Source organism: Gymnogyps californianus, chromosome 3 (genome assembly GCF_018139145.2).
Source record: "Gymnogyps californianus isolate 813 chromosome 3, ASM1813914v2, whole genome shotgun sequence".
Taxonomy (NCBI): Eukaryota; Metazoa; Chordata; class Aves; order Accipitriformes; family Cathartidae; genus Gymnogyps; species Gymnogyps californianus.
In genome coordinates this window covers 84,959,591-84,984,227 of record NC_059473.1, presented here as the reverse complement: position 1 = coordinate 84,984,227, position 24,637 = coordinate 84,959,591, and the positions used below count along the sequence as shown (strand labels likewise).

At 37.6% G+C, this 24,637-nt stretch overlaps 1 protein-coding gene across 8 annotated transcripts in view; it reads right to left on the bottom strand.

Annotated features, from left to right (window-relative positions):
- Positions 1–24,637, bottom strand: part of EPHA7 (EPH receptor A7) — a 164,285-nt gene that overhangs the window by 128,018 nt on the left and 11,630 nt on the right. The window contains exon 2 of one of the 8 annotated variants that reach the window (XM_050893107.1): positions 9,633–9,661. The exons of the other annotated variants lie outside the window; for them this stretch is intronic. Coding sequence (XP_050749064.1) covers positions 9,633–9,661 — 29 coding nt within the window. The remainder of the gene's footprint in view (positions 1–9,632; positions 9,662–24,637) is intronic. 8 annotated transcript variants of the gene reach the window in all.

Sequence of the window (24,637 nt, the reverse complement as noted above, 5' to 3'; positions counted from 1 at the left end):
TATTTGGCCAGTTTTGCAGGCTAAGCTATCTTCTTCATAGAAGAAAATTATTTAGAAGTAGCTTTGCTCAATAACAAGGGTACTAAGTCAAAATTTGTATTTGGGATCTATTCCCCACTTTGGCACTTAACAGCTTTCTGACCATAGCCAACTCACTTCATTTCTCTTGTTTTCTCTATCTTCTCTGGTTAAATAATGAAAAATAGGTGCAAAGCAGGATACTTTCTCATTCAGTGTACAGACAGCAGCACCTCAGAATCAACTGATTCCTCTTCCTGAGTCTGGTTGAAACATGTAGGCATTAATACACTAAACAGCACCAACAGCCTTCAGTAAAATCTGTGCAATTTCAGAAGAATTTAAACTGCTCAAAGGAAAATATCACTAGGCTAGAGAACACTTTCTAACAGCTGATAGAATTAAATGGAAGAACTGACTCTCTTCTCTACACCTCCACCAAAACAAGCATGAAATGATAAAGTGGAAAAGAGCCTTGCTGTCAGCCATAGTATATACCTAACAGACAGGCACATCGAAGATAAACGCTTTATTCCAGCATCTTTTTTCTTGTGGATTTCAGGAGAGGGTTGTGGAGGTAGGAGGGTAGATAGACAAGGGGCTTTTATTGATTTTGTGTGCTATACTTGCTCTTGCTACTTATTAAGAGCTGTGGAAATTGCCCATAGCTATCTTTTTCCATGTTTTTTCTGGCTGCAATACTGTCGCTCCCGTCTTTGTTCATGTCCTGGAAAAGCAGTTCCTCTAAGGACCACTGCTACAACAGCAGCAGACACCCAAGTCATATAAATGAAGACGGTAAGAGATGTGTAAACACTTTGCAATATTCCGAATTCTCCTACTAATCAATCAACACCACAGTCACTTAAAGAGGTGAAGACCTTCAACTCACAATACCTACAGTTAAGACCATGCAAAAGCACATGATGGCAAGAGAGATCCCATAGGATAAGGCTGTAAAAGACTGCCTTGTTTTTAACTGTGGGTCTTTTTTTCAACTAGAGTAAGACTCATTGCAACTCTCCTTTAAGAATTTGCAATGGTGTCAACAACAGCAGCAGTAGAGACAGCAGCTTTCCAAGCATCTGTCGTGTCAGTGCTAGGGCCATCAGCATAAACAGATTGTGCTAGAGACTTTTGTCCCATGTGAATCAGTAAGACTCAGCCAATTCTCTCCATTCTGCACTGATCACTGATGAAAAGGATTTTCTTTGAACTGAAGGATAAATGTTATAAGTTCCTTGTAGGTACAAAAAACCTCAGCATGTTTTATGCCTTACTTTCCCTGAATTTCTCCTGATAAATGCACACTCCAATCTGATAAATATTCCCTGAGGAGCACCATGCATTCTGCCTGTCCAGACACACAGGGAAAAAAAAAAAAAATAAATTTGAAAAATCAACCTATGGATGACTAAATATTGATGAATATGGTGTGAATTCTGAGCCGAGTTCTCCCCTCCTCTGTCTTCCACTTTCTAATTTACAGAGTCTGCAGTATTTAGAGTCACAATGTCAACCAAAGTCAGAAGAAATAGAATTCTAGAAAGCATTACAACCATCATTAGCACTCTCTATCCCGACTACTTATCAGACACATATAAATCTTGATGCCTATGTGACTCACTATGATGAAATTAAATGAGAGCAAACAGAGCAAATGCATGTCTGCTGCTTTTATCTCTAACGTAGTCAGACAGTCATCAATATATTTGAGCTACAGCAATATATTCTGTAATATTTCAGAATATTGTTATCATTTTATTAAACCAAATATCTTTAGTATTTACTCCTTGTATACCTCCATAGTTTCCTAACAGATAACCCCTCTCCAGCACTGACTGGATGATCCAACATTTCATACAACAGCGTCACATGCTCCCTTTTCTAAAAAAAATATATATAATTTATTTTCAAATATACATTTACTTTATGCCTAATATGGTGCAAGGGGAACTAAAATCAGCATGCACAAAGGCAAGGAAGCAAAGCAGTTACAGTCAGTAAGAATGTTAAAGCATGTGGTATCCCTGTTCATAACTGCATGTATTGTAAAAGCACAGAAGCTGTACATTCACACCAAATCAATCCTCCATTTACCCTCAGACATTTTAATCTGTTTCCTTAAAAGGACAGGTGCTGATAAAGATTTGAAACAGAGACCGAATTAAGAAAATGACAGGAAAAAAGAATCCCTGCTGCTACAAAACAGCACTCTCACCGGGATTGCATTTCTTGAATATTCTCCCTCAAGGAGAGGAGCGTATCATATTTTATATTTAGCCAAGGAAGGTGACAGACTGAAATCAGAGTTGCTAAAACCAAGGCAGGTAGTGTGAAAACTAAGGAAGCACAGAACTGAGAACTTAAAAAGAGGAAAGGGGTTAAAATTCTTTTTCATCTTTAGAAAATCAGCACATTATTCCAACCGAGCTAACAGGCTCAACTGTACTGCAAGATTACAATGAAGCCGAAGACAAAGGTTTCATTCACAACTCTACCCTTTTACAAGAGATAACCTCCTGCGCAGATGTAAAGTCAAGTCACGTCTGATTAAGTTCACTTCTCCTGTGACAGTGGACAACACTTTTGGAATCAAAATAGAAAGAGAAACCTTGATCCTGTATCCATCAGTGTCCTGCACATTGTTCAGATCAAAATTTAGTATAGCAAAGTGGCGCATGTAGATATTCATTACAATTATGATAAAAATCATGAAGAAATTGATAATCCTCCTTTTCATTTTCACCACTACCTAATAAAAATACCAAGTCTTTCTAATAGCAAGTTGTGAAATACCTTTCAACATCACTGATTTTCCACCATTAATTTTCTTTTATTACAGGACATGATTAAAATAAATCTTTATCTATGTTGCTTAGAAATGTACCTCTTCTTGATGTCTGTCTTACCCATGATGCTTCTGCTTTGTGACATCACAATTACCTGTTATGGAAATGAATATGCAAAACTAAGCAGAATACTTTGGGTCAACTCCTGGTCCAATTAAACTAAGATTCTTGCCATTCACTTCAGCAAGGACAAAATTTCACCTTTTAACTTCCACCAATGAAAACCCAGTGGGAATAGCTGAACAGAACATGGCATCCAGTTTTTATGCAACATTTGATAAATAAATTCAGCAGGAGGTTTGGCATTCGTTTTCATGGAAACATGGATGAACCTATCTCATGCAAATAAGCTGTGGGGGCAGAAAAACATGCATACATTGGAGTATTTTTTAGAAAGTGATGTTTTCCACACAAACCCTATGATTTTAGGAACTTATTAGTTGTTCCAGTGGCCAAATTAAAAGGAATAATTTTGTCCCTGAATTACACATCATTTTGTTTTGTTCTGAATTTCTAACAATGTGCTGTGAGATTATATTAACTCTTTGTTCTTACTGAGGCAGTAAGGAGGAGTATGAGACATTTGATCATGTTAGAGGGTTATCTTTTACCACATTGCTTCATTTTGTAAGTTCGTCAAACTATGTTTAATCATTATTTCAAATTGAAAATAATAACGTAAATTACTATACCCATATGATACACTAATTAGCACCTACCTCAGAATTGTATCAAGTGAAAAAAAAAGTGACATGTAAGACACAAAGCTGACGCTATAAATATTTTTAATCTGTTTCTGGCCTGATATGTTAATATTGCTCATTTATCACAGAAAAGTAGCATGTGTGCTGACCTAGCACTGCAACTTTTTGCAAATGCACAATAGCCAGCTACTAATGGCTTTGAATGCTATTAGTGCATTGTGGTGAGAATAAATGTATCAATGAGTTTTTAATGACTTTAAATGGGATGCCTCTGTGCAGCAGCAAGGACAGGCACAAACCTAATACACTGTGTTTTATTAATAAAAGAACAACCATTTTTTCCTCCATCGAGATGATCCCCTTCAGGCCTGAAGTGCACCGTAGGTGATAGCTTTGTGACAAAAATAGAAAGACATGCTCTTAGTCCTAAAAGAATATTCCCTAGAAGGCATTACTTTCTTCCTCCAGAGCAAGCAGATTACTTTGGACTCACACAGCCCCAAACAAATAGTCCACATCCGAAAAACACATCTCAACAAAAAACTTTAAACTCCCTGCCTAATGAACGATGGGCATACAGAAAGGTTCACAGGAGGCCAATCTCTACTTATTTGCACTGGAGACTATAAAATATGACCATTTCCATTTTCCTTTTTTGATTATCCCTTATCACTTATTATCTTCTTTCAGTATCCTTAACTACACAGCATTTGTCAAACATCAGAAGTGTTTGACAGCCTACCCTTTAAAAAAATCAAGAAAAGAAAACTGAAATATATTTCTGCAGGAGCTGATACTGTACAGCAGCAAGTAGGCATAAAGCTCATGATAACAGTACAAGAGATGGCAAGAGGCACTTCACACAATGAGGCAAATTCAGACTTATTTTATTGTCCAGCACAACTTTACTGAATTCCTGCACTTTATTTTTAGCACAGAATTAAAAGTTACCCTCTCTATTTCTCCCCAGTGGTGCAAAGAAATTCAGTGAATGATGGCATACCACCAGGACAGAGCATTTTAGTTAATACAGCAGAGCAGGAGCTGATCATTCCAGGAATGTTAGATGTCATAACATAAATGAGCAGCAGCAGCAAGGCTGTAAACTTCTAGGGCTGTATCCTGAGAGCACTGTGCATTACTTAAGTGGAAGTAAAAAATTACATGCAAAGTAGAAAATGCAGTGGAATACAGTTCTGAAATAATGAGATTGGTATTGCATATCCAACAATTTATTTCCATTTAGCAGTCAGTGGTAAAGAGACCAGACATTGCAACTCATAGCTAAACATCTGATTTGCAAGCCGAGGATCACTGTGGTCTTCACATGCAGTTGTTCCTGTTTAAATCCATGCAAACAGAGTAAGACTTGTTCCTGTTTAGTTTAAATCACTTTTAAACCTAGATTCCCCTTGACATGCTTGTTCTCCACCAACAATTCCTGTTTTATCCTGCACTCTTCAGCATGGAGGAACAGGTGTGCCCTGACTAGAAACCTTCTGCTGCTCAGTGTAGAAGGATATTTCCTTGCTCTTAACCTAAATTTTGCCCATAGGGAGACTCCAATTACACAGACATTGGAATGCAAGTCCTGTGCTCCCTGAACTGCTGCATGCAAGGAGCTGTGAAAGAGCCAGACCTCATGTGCTCAACGTCTTCTGCAGTCTGGCCATCGAGGGTATTTTACACACGCAGGCTGTAGCAAGATTTCACTCCAAAAGGGCCACTACAGTCATACGGGAGAGAGACAACCATCCATGCTTATGGTGTGCGTGGTGAATTCTGCAGCAAATTATACTTAGTTTGCAAGAAAAAGGATGGTTTTGCTGTTCACCAGCCATACAAACTCAGTCTTTACTTACGGACTTTCAAAGCCCCAAGGGCTTCTCTCCTCCCCATTCCTCATCAGTGGTGTTTCCACAAGTTAAATTATGTCCTCGATTACACCTATGCAACAAATACACATTCTCCCATACTGTGAGACACTTTGCCTATGATGGTTTTATACAGGTAAAAGCTACGCGAAGTCATCATGATTATGCTATCACAACTTCCTAAGCAGTCCTGTCGCTGGTGTACGAGATGAACTAGGATCCTTGGCTTACTCTTTCGAGATACATTGATTCGTCAGAACTAAAAGCATGTTTTAAAAAAAACAGCAAAAGAATCCCGAACTGATCTGACTGAATATGAAAAAAGAACTTTACAGTTGTTTTAACTGTGGGTTTTAACGTGGGCTTCAGAATCAAAGTATGCTTGAGCATATAAAGTTGCCAATTCCTTTTTTTTTTTAATTCTTAATCCTAAAGCAATTGATAATCTATTTTAAATTCCAGTTCTAAGAATCACATGAGTTTGCTGTTATTGTTGTTTCCAAATGACCATCTAAACTCTAGCTTGAGGAAAAAATGGCTTCTAGTCCTTGCAGTTGTGGAAAATAGTTTGAAAAGATGACCCAACTACATTTCAGAGACTGAACAGATGCATACACAGAGATTAAAGAATAATGATGATTTCAGACATTCCTGATTTTGTGGGGACCCAATTAATTTCAGCTACATGAGCTATGCAAGCCTGTCTAAAGGTTAAGAAGTTAAAAGAAAAAAAAAAAGAAAAACCAGTAAATTCTCAGATTCAGAACCCTTCTTCTTCTACTGAACTCATCTTTTAATTTCCAGTTTTGCAGGTGCTTAGGGATGGTGGAGAGAGAAAAGAGACATTCCAACTTGCTTAATGAGAAGCACAGAGCTCAATCGCCTTAGGTCCAGATCATAAATTTAAATTGTATCTTTTTTTTTTTTCTAAAGTGATATTACACAGTTCCTGCCTCTCTTGCCATGTGGATAAAACACACTGAAGCCTTTTGTACGGGTAGTACAAAAATCTAACCTTTGTCACACCCTCTGCCATTCGAGGAGAAAGAGGAGCAGCATGCAGCAGCGAAGAGGAAGAACGCACCTTATTCTCTTCCACTAAATAAGAATATGGCTGCACTTACAAATGAGCCCTTCTTTTTTTATTATTTATGAAAGGTATTTCCACAATATTTACCATTGATATTTAATCTATTAAAACTGTTATTTTTTTGTGTGTGAAAGGCACTTTGAAAACTGTTATGAAGAAAAACAAAACAGAAGCAGGAAGTAGACCTTCTCTCTTATGAAAGACAATCTCCCAGTCACTTCAAGGGGACAAGGTCAGGCCTCACCTTTATTCTCATGCATTTGCATTATTGACTTTATGAAACAAAGGTAAAGCCCTAAGTAAAGAACTCGTTGTGCAAACCAAGGATGCCTGCATGATCCTGTGTCATTAGTGACGGCAGCTCCCAGCCACGCACCACACACTGGCTGAGACACTGGCTATTTGCACAGCATTCAGATACCACTTTGCTGTGGTATGTGAACCATTAAATGATATGCCTACTGCAGTGATGAAAACTCCTGCTTTACACTTGTATTTACCTGTTGACACATCCACTGCCTGGCACTCCAAAGTACAGGGTAGAGGCTGAGAAACATCTCTATCCTCAAGCTCAGCCCCTGCCCAAAATCATGCCCTCAGATTGCATCTCCTCACCTGTCCACTGTCCCTCCTCATCAACATACCCTCCCCTTCCCTCTCCTCGAGGATATATCCCCAGACTTCAGTTTGACAGCACGTTTTTTAAGCAGTTCAATGCTTTGTGTGGGTGGAGTAAATTAGATTACTGACTTTAAAAAAAAAAAAAAAAAGCCAAATGGATAGCCTTGTTAGTATACAAAATAATAAAGTGGTACATTTAATTGAGATTTTTTTTCCCCATATGGCAAATTTTGTTTGTTGTAAAATCACATATTTCATTACTGGTAGGTTATTTACAGTATTTCTGATTTGTCCAACAAAATGGTACATGGTTTAACTGTTCTCTTTGAGGTGATTCTTTATTAGTCATATAATCCATTTTTCTACTGATTAGGGAAGATGACTCAGTACTAAATATTCTGTCTCCTCATACAATTGATTTTTTGTGCTTTTTTCTTCCAGTATTATTTTCTCCAACACAGTTTTGCTGGCTAGTCTTTATTAGTATAAATCATCTGTGGATGTGCTAGAGATTTCACACTACAGCTTCAAAGACCTTTTCTAGAAACTCTGGAGAACAAAGCAATTTTTCATACCTAATTCCATTCTTCTCTTCCCCACTGATGTAACTGTCAAAGAAAATCACAGCTATGCTGACAACACAATACAGAATGAACTCGGAACCATACAGACTATTTCTGCAGAGGCCCAGAGTCCAGAGGTGAAAATTCTCTATTATTCTAAACAACAGAACCGGCCAAAAAAATCTGCTGCTGAAGACTTCACCCCTTACGGATGAGCTTAATCAGGAGCAAAATCAACCCAGTTCCAAGCAAGAACATCAGATTCCCAGTCCCTGCCAGGTTTCCTCCATGAGAGCAGCCAGACACAGCGACAATGTCACCAGCAAACCAGCTGTTGGTACTGCCAGGCTTGTTCCTGCCTTCAGACAGCAAGAGAGACACCACCAGCCACCTCCCCACACCCCCGCAGCTCACAGCTAGCTGTGTCACTACCCCCCTAATGAATCTTCTGCTGACATTTAGTCCAAAGCATCTTTTGTTTTGTTCTGTTTTGTTTAAAGGGAAAAAAAAAAAAACCAACCAACCCCAACCCACAAACAAACAGGAAAGTACATTAAACCGAACACTTTCAATTTACATTATTTTTGGATCACTTCCCCAGCGGCCTGCCCATGGAAAGCTAGCATTTTGCAAACTTTCAACTAAAACAGGAACAATATTCAATACCAACAGGATGAATTGAATCAATCTGTCCATGGCTTAATTCACAAAGGCAAATTTCTCTTTCACAGTCTCATCCCAGAAATGGGAAATAAACTTTTGTACTTCAGTATCCATTTCTGCTGGAGGAGAGGGCAGAATTGGGTCAGTGTGGTGGGGTTTTTTGGCATTATACATTTTTCATAGGATAAAGCCTGACAAAGGGACAGACTATCAAAACTGAGCCAGAAATGAATCGATTTACAGCAGTGTAGTAAAATCAAAATGTGACTCAATCTGGTTACTACTCAATATAACTTACAGAAGAAATGGGTCTTTGTAAAGTCTTAAACAAATTAAATTGCTTGCTTAGCAGACTTAGGCTTGTTAAAGGCCCACTAAGGTGCCTCATTGCTTTCAATGCTCTCTGGCTCATTGCTCTTTCCACACTGTTCAGTAGTTGGCTGTAATTCTGTATTTCAGAAATTTTCTTCTAACTTCAGGTAATTTCAGAATGATTGTGGAATGGACTGACTATAGGATTTGAGGGGGGAGAGGAAATCTGAGTTAATCTATCTGGACAAATTAGTCCTATGAGACACCCCATTAAAATCAGTCCAAACTAAAAGTAGCCTTTTAATCATCTGAGCTACATGACTGAGCCATCATATGTCACAGCCAGCATACAAATAACCAGAAGCTAATGAAATACGGTGCTGTATTTCAAACAAAATCAATCACCTATTTATTAAAATTTCATCCAGAAACCTAGTGAATTTATTTCTCTCTCTCTTTTTTCTTTTTTTTTTTTTTTTTAAATCCCGTCTCATGGGAGTTAATATCAAGCAAAGGCATACAGAGAAATCTCTAGCTGATGAGTTGCTAAGTAAATCTGTTACTACAGGTAGCATGTTCACATCTTTAACAGGTACAAACAAACACAACGGATGGGAAGAACATAATCAATAAAATAGTTTCCAAAAATCCTAGGACTGTTTATCTTAAGATCAGACCTGAGTGATTTCAGTTAGATGCAGATCTATTCTGGTATTTCTCATCTTTGCCAGCTTGTCAGATAATTGCCTCCCAAGCAACTCCGGTGATCAGGCTTTCTCAGTTCAACCATTAACTCATTCTTTGACCAAAAAAAAAAAAAAAAAAAAGCACCATGGCACTTTGAGTTCTTTTTCAAAAGGACAGGTATGGATTGCAGCCTGAAAGGTGCTAACTATACTACAATCATCATTCAAACATATTTTTAAAACCAATACTGCGGCATAATAGAGAGTTTTCTAGTCTTCTGTTACCTGCTGCTGTGTTCTGTACACAATGGGGAAAAACATGGTTGTGCGAAGTTCGTTGCTGGATACAGCTGAAAATTTTGATTAATAATGACTACTCATCCTGCATCTGCACTTTATTACCATAAGCCATTATGCTCATCTCTCATAAGGTAAGCACACGTGAGCCAGAATTACAGCTAATTTACAAGAAAAAAACCCAAATCAAACTACTTTTCACATCCCATGCGTGGTACATGCTTATGTGCTTCCTCAAATCAGAACCACAGGCTGCTGAGAAACACCACTGTGCCTTAAAAAGAGCCATGGTGTGTCAATCCAGAGTTACAACAGATGTTTGACACTGGCTTTTACACAAGAGGACTGCGGATGCGTTCTGTTCGTAAAAGTCTGTGGAAGGTTTGGGGATCTATCTGGACAAAATGCACTGTATAAATATGCAGTTATCATCAGTATGCTTCTGTCTTAGATAAACTTCTGGCAAAGTGGAACCTATGAAAACTGTTTAACTTTCTGTAATTAAAACAATATTAGAATAATCACGTTTCACTATGACAAAATATTACTGGAGACAAAGGAAGACCTTAACCATTGCTTGTAATAGGCCTTTCAAAATAAAAACCATACCCATGAAAGTGATATTTTTTTTTTTTACTTCTGTGATATATTTCCTTTCATGAAGGTATGTTGCAAAATAAACACTATTCTTCATTGTGTTCTAAAAAGGTCTGCTTTGAACTATTTAAACTATTTTAATTACTCACTGTTTTATCAGCATAAATAAAATTTGCTCACTGACCCATATATTTCTCATCTAAGTGAACCGAGCTACTTCTCCCAGATCATTTAGTGCAGGTTAGCCAGGCTTTGTGAGCAGCATATAATGATATGCAAACTAAAACCATAACTATGTCAATTTAAGGTCAAAAAGGCCTATTTGTGGTTATTATGGAAATCAGTTTAAATGCGAGATGGCTAAACAATGCTTCTTTGCGTACTGGCTCAGCAAAAAACCACAACCAACCTGCCAACATCTGCTTTTTGAAGTGTCAGATAACATTATTTCCAGGATGACATCAAGGGCCTTCATTGGCTATGCATAAGGTCAGTGAATATTAACTTCATTTACACTTGGCTGAGAATTGGCTGGTGCCAACAATAGAGGTTTAGATCCTCTGCTGAGCAGGGTTAAAAACTGACAGAAAGCTGCCATTGAGGAAGATGGATGATCGTACTAGCTGACCCTATTCCTCCCCAAGTGTCACAGCTTCGGCCTCTTTTCTATCTCCGCAACAAAAGACCCTCTCTGAGCTTCCCAGTGGCCTTCAGCTTTATTGGTGCTAACAGGCCCAGACATTTTCATCGATTGGATTCTCTACCTCTTAAACACAAGAGCTTGCCCTCCCTGGCTAGCCAAACCTTGGCACAGATGTCTTTTTTTGTAATTGCTTCTCTGCTGTCTGTTGGGAAGGATGCAATCGGACAGGCGAACATCATGTCAACACAGAAAATGCTTCACCATTTATCTCAGTTTCCCAATGGCATTTTAAGGAAAGTGATACGCTGTTTGCCTGGAGGGAGTTAACCCTTCAATGGCTCAAAGTGTCTACAAATGCAGAATAAGAAGTTGCTGTAACGTTACTGTAATAAAATTCTAGTGCATTTGTCCTACACATAGTTCACAAATGATGAATTAGTTTTTCCAATCAAACTATTTGAAATACACATCTCTAAATGCACAGAAATCAGTTTAGTGTTGTTACTGTGTATGCTTCTGTCAGATCCCCAAGGGGCTTTTCACTCAAGTTCAAAGTACACATTTTATAAATAATAAGGCTTGAATAGCCAGTAATGTAAACATCTGTAGAATTTACAGTCTATTTAAATCCGAGGCCACAAACTTAATAAAAATCACAAAAATACATTAGGAGCTTAAATGGATTAGAACATACCTATTACGTGGAATGAAAACAATCAGACATCTTTTAACATTTGAATGACAGAATGACTGGAGAAAGGATATAAAGGAAATGTAACAGAGCTGTATAGAATGCTTTGGGGTTGAAGAAAAACAAAACTGATGTTCTTTTATCTTTTTTTTTTTAAACATCTGCTACTAGACATTGCTGGCAAAAGAGTAATGGATTTGACAAGCCACTTGTTTGATCCAATGCAGTAATTCCTGTCTTTCTGCATACACCATGGAAACACCCAGCCTCCTATCATAATTTATATATTTTCCCAGATTCTGGGCTGCGCTGCATGTGCTCTGTGCCAGACTGATTGTGCAAAGCCACCCTTAAAGGCATTATAGCTAGCCAGAGGACTGGTCTCCCACTGAGGTGCAATCAACAGGATTATAACAACCCTTGCTCTGCCTAACATAGGGCTACGGCCAGAAGCGAACGAGCACAGATTAAATGCCCCTATTAAAACCCATGGCTCAAGTCATCTAGCAGGGACTGGCACAACTCTCAGAACTAAGGATGAACGAAAAAACATGCATATAAAAACTGATGGAAAGAAAAAAAAAAGGGGGGGGGGGGCAGGCACCAAAACTGATTTTTTACAGAGCTATGGGTTTATGTAGTAAATATTATGGAGTAATTCTCTCAAATATTAAGGTAGAAATGCCAAATATAGAGGAGGTCACAAAGGTGGGAAAAAAACCATAATCCAACCTGGCAGTCCACCCTATAAAGCTGAATGGAAGTATCAGCCACTAAAACTACCTCTCTGCCATGACATAGTGTGGCAGGATGGATCAAATTATTTCAGTTTTCCAATAATGCTTGTAGTTATAATTGAGGGAGGGCGTTGGAGGGAATGGGGGGTCATCAAGTAAAAAGGCAAACATTTTCTTCTAAGGGAGAGGGAAAAATGGCACCATTTTCAAACTAGCCGTGATCAAAAAGGAAGTTTACCTCAGTCATAAAAACAGTAGAAAAGAAAACCCAGTCATAATTCAGCCATAAAATGAAAAGATGTACTATGAAAAAATATGTGTGAAAGTAGCTGAAATGATTTTTGAAAATACAGCAATACATATATTTCTTGGAATGAGATGTTTATTGCATACAGCCTACCACAATATAAAATAACTCAATTGTGTGATTGTACACCAAGACTCATGATGACTTTTTTTTTTCTTTTTTTACACTAGTGGTAGGGAATATTGCCACAGTAATGAGGAAAACACACATTTTTCATATTTGTAGTAACTCCTATTAAACAAACTGCTTTTAGCAAGGACTGCAAGACTGGGCCATTGCTCTTTGTGTTAATAACAGATGGTTATGACATGGGGCCAATTCCTGTTTTTCTTACTCTCACAAGTAGTCCCAAGGGACTAATTATTTTTTTTTATGAATAAAGCAAGCAAGATTTTACCCAAGGGAAAATAAGCAGTTTTGGAACAAAAACATTTGTGGTCCCCTTTTCCACTGGGTAAAAGTAGGGAGCTCTACCTCTTTGGCACATCCTGCCAGCCCCGAAGGAAGCATTAAGGAACCCCAGTTGCAGGTACTTGGAAGGAACACGGAGAGAGAGAACTGGCACGTAAGTAAGAAATGATGATAGCTCTCAACAGATTTCCCCAATATGCTTCAGAAACTGCTATCAGGGATGCGGATTGGCAAGGGATCCCCAGCAGCATGCTACTTCCATCTGGACTGGGTGGAACTATAGTGTCTCCCAAAGCAGATAGCTATGGGGATTTTAAGGAAGACAAGACAGATCCATTTTTTAACCTACAGAGATGTGTAATACAGCACAGGAGTTTTTCCCCCATGGATAATCACAGGAAAAGGGCTCCAGTCAGAAGATATTCTCCTTTTCCATCACCTTAAAGAACAGCCCTCCATCTCTTTTAGTTAACAAATCCAAGTCAACCATGATATATTTGTAAGCATATTCTGAAAATTAAAATGAAGAAAAATTATGAGAAATAAGTACCTGTGAAGCAGGTGCTTATCATACGCTGAAGGTGACCAGGCTGTTCACCTATACAGGAAAGTATCATCTCTCTATATGGACTATACTGTCCATAAACCACCATACTGTGTTTCTTTAGCTAGCTACTACCACTGTTGGACGGTCAGGTGCCCACCACAAGAAGCAGGAGCTGAGCCACTGTTCGCATGGGGCATAGGCTACCCAGCCTAGGGCAAGTGTAATTTGCATGTGACACACAAAGGGCTTGTTATATCCTCCTTTAAAAGGAGGTGTGAGGGTGCCACAAGCTGGGTCTTCATTTCACTGAATATAAATACACTACTGACTCAGGGAAATGGAGACAACTGGTATGACTGCAGATATTTAAAACTCACTTCTGAAGAGATTGTAGAGATTGCAAGATTGAAAAGCCTCTTCCATCTCTGCATTTCAATGTAATATAAATTAAGGTTTGGGGATTTTCTTCTACCTGAAGAAGAAATTACATTAGTATATATCCATTAGTTAAGTACGTATAGCACTTTGTAAAGCAACATCAAAAATATTGTTTCAACCTGAACGCTTAAGCACCTCAGCCACTCACAGCTAGAAACAGCATGATAACACATTACCCATATTCACCAGACCAAGCTTAACTCTTCTTAACTGGTGACCATGGTGCTAGAAAGCTAAGGTATAACTTACAAATCAAGTAAATCTAGGATACATGGAAGGATATCCTTCCTTTAGAAAGAAGGACAGCCCAAGCAAAAGATCTTTCTGTGTATGTGGAGCTGATCTGTAATGTTTTTATATGTTCAGATGACCTGAGCAGCCTGTTTGTGCATAGTCCCAGAACACGTCCATCAATCACTGTCAACATTCTTCCAAGCTCCACTTTGACTGGCAACTGACAGCCAGTTATCTCCTGAATGTTAATTAATAATGAATACCCTTGTCACTGCTTAAATACACAAAATGTCTTTAAATGGTGGAATTTAAAAAATGGGGTTTGTTCTGTGAGAACAGGGATTGTATTTTCATTTAGTCCTTGTATTAAGGAGAGAAATAAAATTCCTCATTTAAAGATTGCACGTCATTTCTACTATCAACATGTGCTTTATTTTCTAAAAAACACTCATCTCTACTTGTGTCATGCAATTTTGAATCTTATGTTCCTGGATACATGATTTTTACAACAGTAATACACAACACAGTGACTGTGTAGCTCTACATATGACAGAAAATCTTTAAGATAAAAGATCAAAAGTAGGCATGTCATTGTATCCTCCTCTGTCGCACTCACCGAGGAAAAAGAAAAAGCATGTTTTAAAAAGATGTTATTTCTCTCCCTTGTTTACTGGCATTATTCACTAGCAATTCCACTGACAAGACTTTTTTAGTAATAGGCCAAATAGAGACTTATTTCAACTGACAAACTAAAGCAGACAGACAAGCATACACATCGTAAAGCCAAAGAATTGCCCCTTTTAATCAGAAAATTAAGTGATATGCAACTAATGATAAGTGAAAGTGAACAGAAGAGACAGTCACAGATCACAGATTGAATATTCTATTCAATCGGCACTGGGGGACATGATTTTCAACCCTGCTTATGATTTTAAGCACATGATACTTTCACACTTCCCAGCAGCAGGCTGCAGATTAAATCTGGCTGAGACTTCCATAGGTGAGATAATTAGGTGACAATATGGAGCCTTGGGATTTGCTAACAGTTAAAACAATGTCCATTTCCTTTAGGTATCATTTGGGGGGACTTTAGCAGTACTTTTTGTTCTAGTTAGTGTAAATAAAACTGCCCACATTTTGAAAGTTGTCCATTTGTCTGTACAAACATATTACCCTTACACAATCAGCACAAAACAATGTCACAATTATATTCAAGAAAGAAAATAATGTTAATTTTTACTGAAGAGCTACTGGTATGGAACAAAACTTTTCAATAAGTTGGACAAAAATGAAAATGGAGAATTATCTAATTTACTGTGCAAATAAATTGATCAAGAAAAAATATGTTGACATCTTGAAACATGAGAAATCAAACATGCAAAATTCAATGTTTGATTTCAGCTAAGAGACTGTATCATGGGCCTGATCCAACACAACAAAATCAAGAATACCCTCTCTTCAACAGGATTCCAATCACATTCCAAAAGTATTTCTATGCAGCAATTAAAAAAGAAACACCAAAGATGATCTTTAAAAAAAAAAAAAAAATCTGTTTCATGCAATCTTTTTTTTCCAATTACATTTTCTTATTTGATATTTTAAGACTTCAAACAAAACTATAGTCTAACAGAAACAAGAAAAAAGATCAATACGTCTCCATTTGCTTTGACATACAAACACATCACCCTTATAAACAAATGAAAAATCAGTAGACTGTTTTCTCCAGTTCTATCATTCACCTCAGAAACATATACGTATATACATACTGTGCAAATAAATTGATCAAGAGAAAAATGTGTTAACATTTTGAAACATGAGAGCTCAAACATCCAAGATGAAATGTTGTATATTTTATATACATATGTGTGTGTGTGTGTTTTATATATTTAATAAATATATATAAAAGAAAGCTCAGAATCTAAGAGACTGGAACCCATCGCTCCATATGAGTGGTTCTAACTGCTAGACTATAGGAAGAGCAAGTTTCAGCAGGGGCTAATAAAACCTTCTAACAGTGACTGCATGTTGGTTAATTGGCATGTCCTATTTGAAGCAAGAGATCCGAGTTCAAATTCTCCTCAGTAAGAAAAATAATTGACCTAAGTCTGGAAAACTTGAGTTGAATGAGATCACGTAAATATGATCAGTGATCATGGTCACATGTTGCCCACTCAGACCATGTTCCACAGACAAATTTTTGAACATGTAATTTCTTCCAGCATCAACAGAGCTGAGCTGTTTGGCACACAACTGCCAAACTTTTAGGAATACAATAAACTTTACTTATAGAATCTCAATTGCCAACATTCTTCAAGCATTTGCATGGCAGGTAAGCAAGGCTTCCAAGATTTTAAATTAGAGATTTAATGAGATTCTCAACACCAACTATGTCCCTCTGTGGACACAAATGGATTGATTCAAACAGACATTAATGAAATGTATCATTTACTCTCTAATCTACCCATACAATAGTTTAGTGTAAAAAAGATGGTACATTCAGGAAGTTCAAAGAATACTATGTTTACTACTCATAAATGAAGACTAGCTAGTAAGCTGAGAAACTGAGAGATTTGGAGGGTTGGAGGCCACAGGCAGTACTAACTTTTCAGGTGGAGTGGCTCAGGTCATTAATCCAAGCTCCACACAACTCCTGAGGTTTTCCTTGATGGTCCATCAGAAGTGGATGGAGAACCCTGACATCCTGCACCTCTCCTACACAGGGGGTTAGACTTCTATAGCGAAATATGCACATGTACACTATATCATAAGACTAGAACAAAAGCATATACATGGCCATTTGAGAAAAATAAGATCTATCAAGCATCAGGGGACACTTGCAATTTAGTCACATCATGAGGACATATCCAGTAAGGTGAAAGGAACATACAGCAGGTCACATGCATATGGCTACATGAGGCCACCATATTAGTCACCTGCCAGAAGATCTCCAAGTATCACTTTCAAGGGCCACCCTAGTTCAACCCACTATGTTCAATCTACTGGAAAAATGAACACCAGTCATCTAGGCTGGGTGATATTTCACATTCACTAAATGTAAGGAAAGAATAATAACAAGTTATAGCCACTAATTATGCTAGAGATTATACATCTCATGTACCATCAGTGGAATTTGAGTCCCATTTATATTCATTTCTCTGTACACATTTATACCAGCACAATACGTACAATTCAGAAAAGCATATCTAATCAAACATGTATTTAAATATGTTTCATCAATGTAAAAGTTTTAGGTTTACGTATATGCTTACATTTACTTAAAACTTTAGCACTTTCCTCAGTAGGAAAATATTAACACATGATGTTATTCTCATCAAGTTAACGGGATTCTTGTCATTAAGTTCTAGGGATGATGCCTCAGCCCACAGTCCTACAGATAGTTTTCTGCGTTAGGCATTACTTCCTTAAAATAGTTATAACTTGTTTACTGAAAAGTAGGAGCCCCATTTTTACACTTTCTATAGCCTGTTTATTTATGGCAAAATATGCTATCAGAAATTTTTTTGTTCAAAACGAAAAAATCAGTAGCCAACCAGCAAGCCAGGGCTCTAGACTTGCACCAGCTTCTCAAAATTGAACCCTTAGCTTATTTCACAATTACAGCAAGAAATTAGCTTTGCATTTATGTATATTAAATACATTGCAAAATAATAACAGTAATTATATTTCTTAATCATGTAATACCTTTTTATCCATCAATCACACACATTTGAGGTATGTCAAGTGTCAGAAAATACTAATAATTACAGTTAATTAGACTTCTATTAAAAAAATGCTTGATATTATTATTGCAGGAGAGCCATGTCTTGCCAAGAGTCACATGTAACTAGTCCAAACCATAAAAATTAAGAAGTTAAAGTATCAATTTACCTTGGGTAAAAAACCCTGATGTTTCTTACAGATGTGAGCAACTTTATCCTCCTTAGGATAGGCAGCGGGGCCACCCAGCTAAATAAAGCTATACAGGTACATGCATTGACAGGATCAGGACTCTGGAAGTATAATAATTGAGCCCAATTCTTATCTCACACAAGTTTATACTTGGTTGCCTTTGCTACTCTGAATTATACTTATAAATTAGCTTAATACTAAGCAAAAATTCCTAAAATGCACATAGCTTCTAAAAGATAATTTTTCCTAAAAGGAAAATCTCTTCTTAATGGAGAAAAACAGAAGTAAGGAAAAAAGCGTTAAATACTGAACAGTCATTCTCCAATATGTTGGCATGTTGTGTTTATTAGGGAGACTTGATGAAGTCAGAAACAGTCATTAATGGAAAAGTATACAACAGTATCCCTTCACCAGAGACACCAGACATACTGCTGATATGTCCAAGAACAAGAAATGAAATACAAGATTCCCACAGAAAAGAAAGTTTCTGCTGTGAACTGTTAACTAGGATACTATTCACTTTCACATATAACATATTTTTCATTACTATTAGGGACAAGAGAACTCACTGTGCCAGATACAGGCAACACAAAGATCAGGAAGTGCGCAGGGATAAAGGCTTCTCTAAGTAAGGAGAAGACTGCTCATAAAAATGTCTTAAATATATTTGCTATTGCTGCTGTTTTCTCAATATTGCAAGGTTACAGAAGAAATTAAATACATCATCCTGTAAATAGAGGTTACTTTTTATGAAATTAAAGATGGATAATGTTGAATTAAACAGTGAACCTGCCTTTTTTTTCTTTTTGCTGCTTGATGCCACAACATTCTGTGAAGGCTTACAGTAGAAAATATCTACATATTTTTCCTGTCATGTGAACTATGTTTGGCTTTTAATAAGCTCCCTGAACAGACTTTTCTAATTCTTTTAAGGAAACCCCTTACAAATTGTTTTATTCTTAACTTGGTTCCAGCCTTAAGTTTTTATTAACAAAGTAGTATTTCCAGTATTTCGGGGGGGGGGGACGGACACGGGACAACACAATCATGATGTAAACAAAGTATATGTATTGAGTACACTTTGAAAGATCCATTTTGTCTTTGCAGATATTAATTTGAAAATGTTTTACTTGTTTTCAATTTTGAAAGTGTTAATCCACAAGCTGTGTACAGCTTATTGTTTTTAATAACTGAATTAGCATTGCGGACAGAGTTTGCACAGTACAGGGAAAACACGGAGATTTAACGGTGAGAAGTCAAGAAGCAACAATTAATTTTTACGCTGTAGTTCAAGTGGTAATAAGCATGATACTAACTGAAAACTCACACAAAGAGAAAACTGTCTCCACAGTTTCCCAAGTAAAACCAGAAAGATATTCTTAAAGATTTAATACTGCTTAATATGTATGAACTGTTGGGGGGGGGAAGGGGGCAAATATTTTCATGATAACAGAGGAAGTTTGGGATGCAGCAAAATTCAAAAGCTAATCTAGCTAAGCAAACATTTTGTTCACATAATTTTTATTTTCTTTCAACTTCAGTACCAAACATGGATCTCTCTGTACGGTTGTCCCACTTCTCAAATAAGAACCTCCACTTCACTCCTTTGCTTAAGACTCCTTGTTTTCAGAGAAAAAATTATAATTTGAACTGCAGTTTGCTTGAACAACTTTGAACAGCATTTCACCATCCATATAACAGACGTCTTACAGATACATAAAGTAGATTAGTTAAACACTTATTAACATTTCCTCTCTTTTCTCTGATCAATTCTTCCATTAAATGATCTCTACTTTCAGTTTCTCTGTAACCTACTAACTCTCCTTTTTTCAGTTCCTAGAACCTTGTTTTCTGGCTGGGGGTGTTGTTTTTTGGGTTGTGTTTGTTTTTTTTTTCTTAAAAAGCTAACAGTCATATTTAATGGAATGCACGTACACTTCAGATGCCCCTAACAAGGATTATATGTATCACTTCTCCCATTTGTACTCACAAATGAAAGAATATTTAAATTTATTTTTAGCAGCGTAATTCTCAGAGGTTAACAGAAACCCCAAACAAACAAAAAAAAAAAACAAAAACAAAAACAGAATTTCCAAGCAAGTCAGTTGCTTTTTCATCTAAGAAAATCTTTTACACTTAGAAAATTATAACAAAGCTATTACATGCCTATTGCACCTTTCACAAAAGATTTCTGGGCAGAAAAGTTTTTTGAGAAGCAAGATGTATGGTTTTGGGCAACAGACTTGACACGATGAGATTCCATTTCTAAATACCAACTAAAGCTTCATTTAGAACAAACAGAAGATAGACTTTATGGCTAAGGAGTTAATGGCCCAGCTGTTGAGCAACCATAGCTAATTCAGCAGTGGCATCCCAGACCCGTAAAAAGACAGCTTTAGTGCTTCCTCTGTAACTAAAGGAGAAATTACTAAGATTCTGTTAGATTTCATTGCTGGCTTTGTTTTGATTTCAAAATCTGTGCACAGCAGTGAATCTGACAAAAAAAAAAGTACAACAAATTTAGTGTAAGAAATTGATAGCAAACCTCTAGCAAAATGCAAAAATAAAATTAATTCCTGGAGACAACAGAATCTGGGAAGAGGAACAGAGGGGCAGGGGGGCGGGGGGCGGGGAGAGAAGAGAGGCTGGAGAAGGGAAAGAGCTCTATATTCAACTACATTATCCAACAATTTCACTTCTAGGATCTGGGCTCCTGATTGCCCACCTGCATGCGCTATTTCACTCCTGTCAGCTCTTCTGGAGCAAAACAACTAGTTCATTGGAAACTAAACCTGCCCATAGTTCTGCAGTTACTTCATTTTAGAGATCACTCTGATGGCGTTATGGATGAGAACTAGCCGGTTTCAACCGCCTCCACCACTTACCACTTCAACTTAATATCACCTTACTTCTCACATATCTTCATGTCACACTTGAGAGAGGATGCTGTATCACCAAAACCATGATGGCCTATAATCATACTAATCAAACTAACTCGGACACTTCAGGCAAAGGAACACTACAAAATAAATAATTGTATCTTAGGGCCAAAAGGCAACCCAGAGGAGACCTGGAACAAATGTTATGAAGCATGAAGGCACCAGTTTCTTCAGGTGATGGCTAGCCGTGACCACTGAGATCACAAGCCATTTTGTATGATTTAATTTAGAAACCACTTTTCAAACGTGGTTTGACGTGTTTAACAGTAGACATAGCTCCTCTCCCCTTCTGTTCTCTGTGTTGACACATCCAAAAGGCTGAAGGACATGAACAAAGGAGGTCAAAGAAACCCGAATGACTTAGGGAAACTGACAAATTTGTGAAAATCATCCTCTTTATGAACACTAGACTGTTCTGAAAGAAAGATATAGCAAGAAAATACATCTTTTTACCGCATCTCTCTGACAAGGAGGGCAGTCAGAAGACTCCAGGGTGAAAGAAAGCCAAGACATTCAACTTTCTAGAAACCCCAAAGGGGGCTGGAAGCAGAAATCACAGCTCTGCATTTCATAGTAGAAACACCTTCAGTATTCTTGACCGTCTAGCTAGAAGGTCTTACTTTTACCTTAAAAGTATCTGGTATACTTTTCTGAACCCTGCTAGGATCCTTTGGAAAGATATATACATGATTTTTTTTTTTTTTTAATCCAATAGTTCCTATGCAGCTGTATCTGGGACCTGATATCAGATCACATTGACCTATCTTTAAGAAGGGACAGAAATTAGACACTCTCCTGTTGAACTTCCACTGGCTTCAGAGAAAATGACAAGACTCAGAGATATTCTCGTTCTCTGCTCTGGTTCAATTTGCTGAGAATAATTACATTCTCTTCCCCAGAGTAGCTTTGGAGGCAAACGGAAGAAAGGTAATTCTTCTTCACAAAAGGAAACATTTAGAGTCTTGATGATATAAATGCCATTGAAAAAGTTTTCTACCATTTTTCCCCTTCTCCATAAAGCAAAACATTTTCAAGTTGAAAATGCAGAAATGTGAACATAGGTTACTCAAGCTGCAGGTCACCCACAGCTTTTGGGACACACTACCTGGGCTAAACTCCACACCCAATTCACAATATGCGCAACTTCGGCCTTTTAGAAGCATGGTAACATTTTTTTAATGACAACTTATTCACATTCTCCCCTTAATTCATTGCCCTCTACTAATAAACTTGTGGCTTATCAGCTCCTAAGTGGAGTAATATTAAAAAACAAAAACAAAAAAACAACCAAACAAAAAACCACAACCACACATACTTTACCACAAATATGCCAAGCACAAGGCAAATTCGGTTTCTGGATCTGTTATCAAGTAATATTTCACAAAGTCAACAGATAAGAGTTTGTCCCAAGAAGAAAAAAAAGAAGGAACAGATACAGCTTGCAGTCTGGCACAATATACAGCACATGACAAAGTTTGGAAAGAAAAGCCTGTAGCTCCCTTTTTACCTCACCAAGACAAAATGTACAAATAGCTATAATCCCCTCCTCATTTTGGGGCCAATAAAACAACTGTTAATGCATATGGTATTTTAAAATGTTTAACAGTAAAATGCACCTATTTGGCTTTCCCTAGAAATCTGAATTTTTGGACTTGGTGCCCAATCATCTATGTAATTTCTCAGTTCAGTCATATCAAGAAATGCTTCCTACCTTCTGAAATATCACTCTATTGCTCCAACTGAATAAATTTGATTCTCTCCCTCCCCACCCCCAACTAACATGAAACAGATGGAAAATACATTACACTAGAAGTTCTCAAAGAATTATTTTCTCCTTCAAATACCAATCACTGATCGCAGTGTGCTCCTTACATGCACTACTTATCGACTGGACTCCACTGTGAGAAAAAAATCGAAGCTAGATCTATTGGGAGTCCACTACACTTAGTGAAAGTTTTATTGTGTTTTTGTGGTTGGGTTTTTTTTTGCCAGAACAGATAAAATATATGATGTTGGAAGAACTGAATATTTCTAAGTACCTTTCTGGTATGTTTGCTAGGTACCTTTCAAGACAATCCTTTAAAATGTACAACTTTCACAACTAAGCCTAATGCCACACACCAGCAGACATAAGATCAACACTGAGGAGATAGTGTCCTTGCACACAAGCAAAAGAATCTGCAATTGAAAGTTCAGAGGCTCATCTAGTTTTCTCATGTTTGTTTCACCCAGCTTTAAGATTTTGTTTCCAATGACAATTGTGAGCTCTCTGGAATTTGGCTCTCTTATGTGTGTGTGTTACCACGATAGATCACTGAGGTGGCACGGACTTTTTGGCATACCTATAGTGAAAGTAATCAGTGTACATCCAAAAAAAATATTAATTCAGTTTGAAAGATCGAGCACTGAAGAAGGAAGACATGGGAGCTCATTTTCCAGGTTATGTGTTTCACTGCTCACAATTGTTTTCTTCCTTATTCTTCCCAGCATTACCAGTTACTTACATTCATGCAACAAAAAAAATCTTCTGGCAATGCATCCAGTGCAGAGTTGTGTATAACTCAAAAATCCAGTTGTTTTAGTATCTGAACTCAATAAATTTCACACACAGGAGAGAAGCTGTATGCAAAAGGAACGCATTCTTCAATCACAGCCAGCCAATCAAGCTAGCATAACACAAATGAAAATCCCCACTGAGCTTCAGGCTGAAGAGCTATTTGGAACTACAATGTGGCCATCTACTCCTACCTTTGCTACAACGCAGCCAGATAATGTATTATTCCGTATCTTTAAAAGACCTTCCTATTGTGTTAAGTTAATTCAGCTGAGCTTTAGCAAGTGTGAGAGAGGAATCACAGACTTCTGCCCATCCTGACAGAGCACAATGCTTTCTGCCATGAGTAGTCCCAAAGAAGTCACGCAGCATGCCAGGTACAAAGTATTTGCAGAAGTGAGCCCTCAGACAGGGCTGTAAAAGCTCTGGGTTAAGGAAGCACACGCCAGCTTGCTTCTGCTTGATCTGTTACACAGCTTGACAGTAACAGATAGCCAGTTGCATTAGTGTCAATGTTCAGATAAGTTTCTCTCAATATCTGTCACAAAAAACAGACATGGTATCAGTGTGCCAGCTGTATTATCGGTCACTACATAGTTGATCATACTTAATAACGTCCTCGAGCACAGACACGGCTAACAAGTAGCACAGACGGCAATTACTATTGTGCGCCACAGTCACTCAGATCATTCTGACTCGAAGCTGCCAACGGCGCGCATTCGGCGAGTGCCTGCCTCCCACCTTTTCCCTCTCAAATACATTAACTTGCCTCAATATGGAGCCAGAGTTTGTTTTGAAACTCTGAACAGGATCACTGAAAGAAAAGAGGAAAAATACCATAAATGATCCTCTGGACTGTTTCCAGAGTAGCGTATTCTCTTAGCGATTGCTTTGGAAGCAAGCCAAAAATGGGAAGTGTTCTTGCAAATGAGCATGCTACTACACTCAAG